Source organism: Olea europaea, chromosome 1 (assembly GCF_002742605.1).
Source record: "Olea europaea var. sylvestris chromosome 1, O_europaea_v1, whole genome shotgun sequence".
Taxonomy (NCBI): Eukaryota; Viridiplantae; Streptophyta; class Magnoliopsida; order Lamiales; family Oleaceae; genus Olea; species Olea europaea.
The window spans coordinates 9,689,036-9,694,112 of record NC_036237.1 but is presented as its reverse complement, the minus strand read 5'-3'; the positions used below and the strand labels follow the sequence as shown (position 1 = coordinate 9,694,112).

At 35.1% G+C, this 5,077-nt stretch overlaps 1 protein-coding gene across 1 annotated transcript; it reads left to right on the top strand.

Annotated features, from left to right (window-relative positions):
* Window positions 1–1,811: 1,811 nt before the first annotated feature.
* LOC111393327 lies at window positions 1,812–4,577 on the top strand. The gene is made up of 2 exons (XM_023018815.1): window positions 1,812–1,984; window positions 3,286–4,577. Exon 2 carries the CDS (start codon window positions 3,782–3,784, stop codon window positions 4,424–4,426), a length of 645 nt encoding a protein of 214 aa, XP_022874583.1. The 5' UTR covers window positions 1,812–1,984; window positions 3,286–3,781; the 3' UTR covers window positions 4,427–4,577.
* The last annotated feature ends 500 nt before the right edge of the window (window positions 4,578–5,077 follow it).

The window sequence follows — 5,077 nt, the reverse complement described above, 5'->3', positions numbered from 1 at the left end:
CCATCAAAATAACATTGGATTAGATTTTCATAAATTAGTTCACATTTTCGAAAACACAAATAGAAATGATGCATACCTTCTGCAAAATTTCACTTTTATTTCTCCCGCGTTTTTCCTCAATGAATAAACAAATAATAAAAGGAACAAACAAATAATCACCAGATGGTCCAGACTGAAATCTGAATTGAAGAAGAGTAGAAGATGACTTACTACCTTTTGGTCGAATCGGTCCCTTGCATTCAATTTCCTTCCTATCCCTTCAATTTCTTTCCTATGTCCGTTCAATTTCCTGAAGTGCCTAAGTTTCTGCTGGACTATTGGACTGCTCCTTGGTGGTATTACTAAGAGTTTTGAGGCCCTGGGCCCAAGCCACATATTTGGAGGCCCTAGGCGGTTGCCTAGGTGGCTTGGCCCCAAGGCCGGCCCTGATTGGGTGGCCATTGTGATGTAAAATTAAATTGAATGGTCACGGTGGAATAAAATCAAATTGGATGACCATGATGACATTAAATATAAATTTGAGTGGCCATTGAAGGATTTAACCCTAATTTAAGCACTCCAAACAAGCAAAAGTTTGCTATGAGCCTGTTTGGGCCCGATTTTTCACCTAAAAATTGATTTTTTGACCGTTATTTCACTATTCCAGCCGTCATATTAGACTTCTTCTCTCACAGGTGGACCCCACTTTTCTCCTAACTGTCAAAAAATCAATTCTCAAAATCACTTCCAAATAGGTTCTATATTTCAAAAAAAAAATTTACATAAGCCCCTAAATTACAACTAAAACATTCTTGTGCACCCCGAACTCCTCAACTCTATGCCCTTTAGTCCATGACGAGATCATGATGTCATCTTGTTGACATAATTGTTCTCACTATCGCTGTCGACCATCCATAATCCTATACTATTACGTATCTATACCGTTAAATTAACAATCAAACAAGTCCACGGCTAGGATAATTTTCTTGTAGGCCCACAAAACCTTTCAATCAAAATTATATCTATTCGACCTTTAAATTCCAAATGGCATCAGAACACAGGTGAAGTACAACGGTGGCGCGTGGAACCTACACCATCGAAAAAGTAAGGAGTTCCAGATCCAATCCTTTAATATCCACGTGTCTTGGATTCCAACTTTGACCTTTATTCTCAGGTAAATCTCATTAAGGTCATCAAACTTTAGATCCTTCTCACGTTGGTCATGCAACTTCAATTTGACCACTTAGTTTTTATTCCTATTTCAATTTAATCACTAACATTAAACTTTTATATCAAAATAATCATTCCATCTATATCGATAGCCAAAATTCATTGAATTCGTGATTTGAAGATGAAATTCGGAGCGAGTCTACTACACGTCATGAAGATTCACTTCTTCCAAATGAAAAAAAAAAAGGAAAATATGCTAGAACAATCCTTCTAGCTAAATTATTGAAATATACGTTGCATCACAAATTGTGTCGACATGTTTCAAATTTTTTAGAACCTGCTTGATTTTGTTAAAAATTAGATTTTTAGTAAATTCTGATAAAAATTGATGAAATATATGATTGAAAATTTGATAAAAGTTATGGATTCGATGAAATGTATTGTTAAAATTAATTATTATTTTTGAATTAAAATTTTAACAACTTTTTTCGCTAAACAAAACATGAGCTTAATTTGGGTAAGGTTACCTACGGAATAGTTAAATTCAACTAAAAATATAAATTAAAGTGATCAGATTAGAATAAATTAATGTTAAATGACTAATATGAAAAATATGCAAGTTTGACGACTTCTGTTGAAATCTCCTACTCTCTCACACACATACTACACACAGATAGAGACGCAGATGCAGACAAACGCAAACTGAGTGATTTTCTACACATCCAAACGCTCTTTATACATCAAAACGATAATACTCTTTTTTAATTTTCTACTTGTTTCTTATTACAAAATTAAGGTTTTTGAAGGCGGCCCTCTCTCTTCTTTAATCTATCAGGTTTGCTTAATTTTCACGTTTTCTTTTATACGATTTTTATTCTTTTTGGCTGATATTTTTGTGATATGGGTTTTGTGTATTTTGATCTGTTGGTAAATATCATATATTGTTGAATTCTGTTTGGATTGGAGATTTTGGCATCTGGACCAATTGGATTTATGTGATACAAAGTTATGGATTTGTTGGGATATGAATTAAGAATTTGATTTGGTTTTAATTTAAATCTATAGGTAGGTGATTGAATATAAGCATAGTTCTGTGGCTTTGATTTTCTGGTTATGATAACTGTTAAGTTTTTGGATCTGAATTTTGGGGTTAAGTTTTACATGCTTGGAAATGTATTTTGATCATACTGAAGTGAAATTATAAGCTATTATACTTCACTATTATTACTGAATCAATGACCTATGAACTCAGTTGACCTGGGCTTTCAATCAAAATTGAGGCTTCTTTTGAGTAAAAAGGAAAAAGAAATCATATAATTGAGGAGTTGCACAAGTGTAGGATTAGGAATCCTTTTCGTTTTAATGCATTTTTAATCTTGAAACTCGATGAATTTAATGGAGAGATGGTAAATTTGCTTACAGCTGGGTGGTTAAGGTTTTATTTCATTTGTAGTGATTTACTTAGGTCCGTTTGATTGCAAAGATGGAATTGAATTGTTTAGAAAATGAATTTTACGGAATTAAATTGTCTAGAAATTGTTTTCCTGGGAATCGTAAAAATTTCCATTGCCAAAAAAACAAATTCGAAAAAAATAAAAAAAATGCTACAGTAACTGGGAATTGCAATTCCCACCATTTCCTTGAATTAATGGAAATTGGCTTATGTAGCACCAAAGATGGAATTTCATTTCTAGATAAAAAAAAATGAGTATCAAACAAGGTTAAATTGGAAGGTGGAATTCCAATTCCATTTTCCATGGAATTCCACCTCCAATCAAACACACCCTTACTGTTTTATTAGATAATTTTGGTAATATCTCCCGGTTGAGTTTTGTGATTTCTGATGTTGTAATTGTGTCAGCAATAAATGTTGTGGCAATACTATAGTTGCGTTATTACAGTGTTTCTAATGCCATACTGCTGTCTGTGGTTTAGCGGTTTTTCTTTTTGGAAAAATGCTACACGCTATTTTGGTTATTAGCAGCTGCATACTCATTACGTGTATGGGACACAGTATTGGATAGGATTGCAGCGTCTTATGATCATATTGCACCTTTTTTTTTTTTTTTTTTTCTTTTTTAATTTTTTCAATCATCCCTGACAATCGTTCACTCAGTGTATTCATCTGGATTGCAGGAGGGAAGGCCATGGGAGTCCTTTGAACCATAAAGGACAGACTAGTTGCTGTTGTTAATTGTAGTTGCTTTATTCTTTTAATTAGTGTCTTAGATATGGGTAGTAAGGGTGATGGGATATTGGGAAGAATGGCAAGGAACAGATCAAGGAGTGCTTACCACTTTTCTCTGCTCCTCTCTCCTATCATTTCTTTTTGGGAATGTATTGAGCGTAAAATGAGGTATTCCTTCAGGCCCGAGTGGGTGTAGATACAGGCATCATTACTATAAAAATTATATTAGTTTCCAATTTGGGAATTTAGTATGCTAATAGAAAGTAAATAACAAATTTTTTTTTTTTTTTTTTTTTTTAAAAAAAGAAAAAAAAAAAAAAAAAAATTTTTTTTTTTTTTTTTTTTTTTAGAAAAAGGAAACATATAGGTAAACTGATAATGTATACATCTTAGGAATTGAAAAAACGTAGAAAGAAAACCAAGAAAAGAAGTTAAATACGAGACATGAATGAGTGTGCAAAAGTACATACTGATATTAGAAAAGCTAAAAAGAAGCAGGTGAAGGACGAGCTAGATCGTATTAAACAAGCTGAGAAAAAAAAGAGGCGCTTGGAGAAGGCCTTGGCCACTTCTGCAGCAATTCGTTCCGAACTCGAGAAAAAGAAGCAGAAAAAGAAAGAAGAACAGCAGAGGCTGGATGAAGAAGGTGCCGCAATAGCTGAGGCAGTTGCAATGCATGTCCTGCTTGGTGAAGATTCAGAGGATTCACGTCATGTACGTCATGTTATGCTGAAGAAGGACGAGGGGTTTACCTCGTGGGATCATTGCAGCAACTTTGATCTCATTATGGGGGGAAGGCAGGGACTAGTTCCTGATCATGAATTGTCAAAATATTCGCTAGAAGGGATAGGTTGGTTTTCTGATGCTCAGAGATATGGGTACATGTGGAGTCATCATGGGAATTCTGACTGGATCGTCTCTTCTAATCCTCGGGAAAGAGATTTCAATGGGCAATATTTTGAAGAGGAAGGTTGGGATGCTGCAGGATTATCTCCTGGTGTCCTTGCAGCACAGGCTGTTTCATCACTTCAAATTGCTGATGATTCACATATAGACACATACGTGTTCAACCATATGTTAAATCGCTAAATTTAACGGTTTGTCTGTCTTATGATCACGTTGTCGTGTTATGTTTTTTCCATATATACTTCAGTGAGCTAACTTTATTGGATGCCACGCTTGTATCGTCACAAGACATTTGTTCAGTTTGATCTTCTGGTTGTTTCTTCTTGCATCCTCACCAACAGATTCTCGCTTCTCTGGTAATAACTGTAATATGTTGCAATGTTTGGAAGTTAAACCCAAAATCGATCAGATGAAAAATGTATATAAAACTGTGGGGATTGGTGGTGGTCTTCTCATGCTCCCTTATTTCCAAGGCTGCAGTAAAAGATTTTCCACAGGTGGACACGCGTATCTGGTTATATCATCAAAGATAAGCTGGTATTAGTTTTGGTCGGTCGTTATTTCCTTTCATTCAGGTCCACGACTTGGGAGTCAATTACGTTGGCAGTAGTGGTGTTCTCTGCTACATGACAGTTCAGTAAATGGTTGAAACGATGCAAGGGCGTTGTAAATTAATGGAAGGAAAGAGAATCTTACTGGATAAGCTGTGTTTCCTGCTATTTCCGCAGCAGGATCACCAGCATGGGCTAACCTGTTTACCCAACCTGTTACGGAAAGTGTCAAGTATATGGTCTTTTAAGAGAATAATTGCATCAAAGGAAGGAACAACTTTCA

Coding starts and splice junctions, on each gene's coding strand:
- LOC111393327 (XM_023018815.1), top strand. CDS start 3,782: ATGAATGAGTGTGCAAAAGTACATACTGATATTAGAAAAGCTAAAAAG.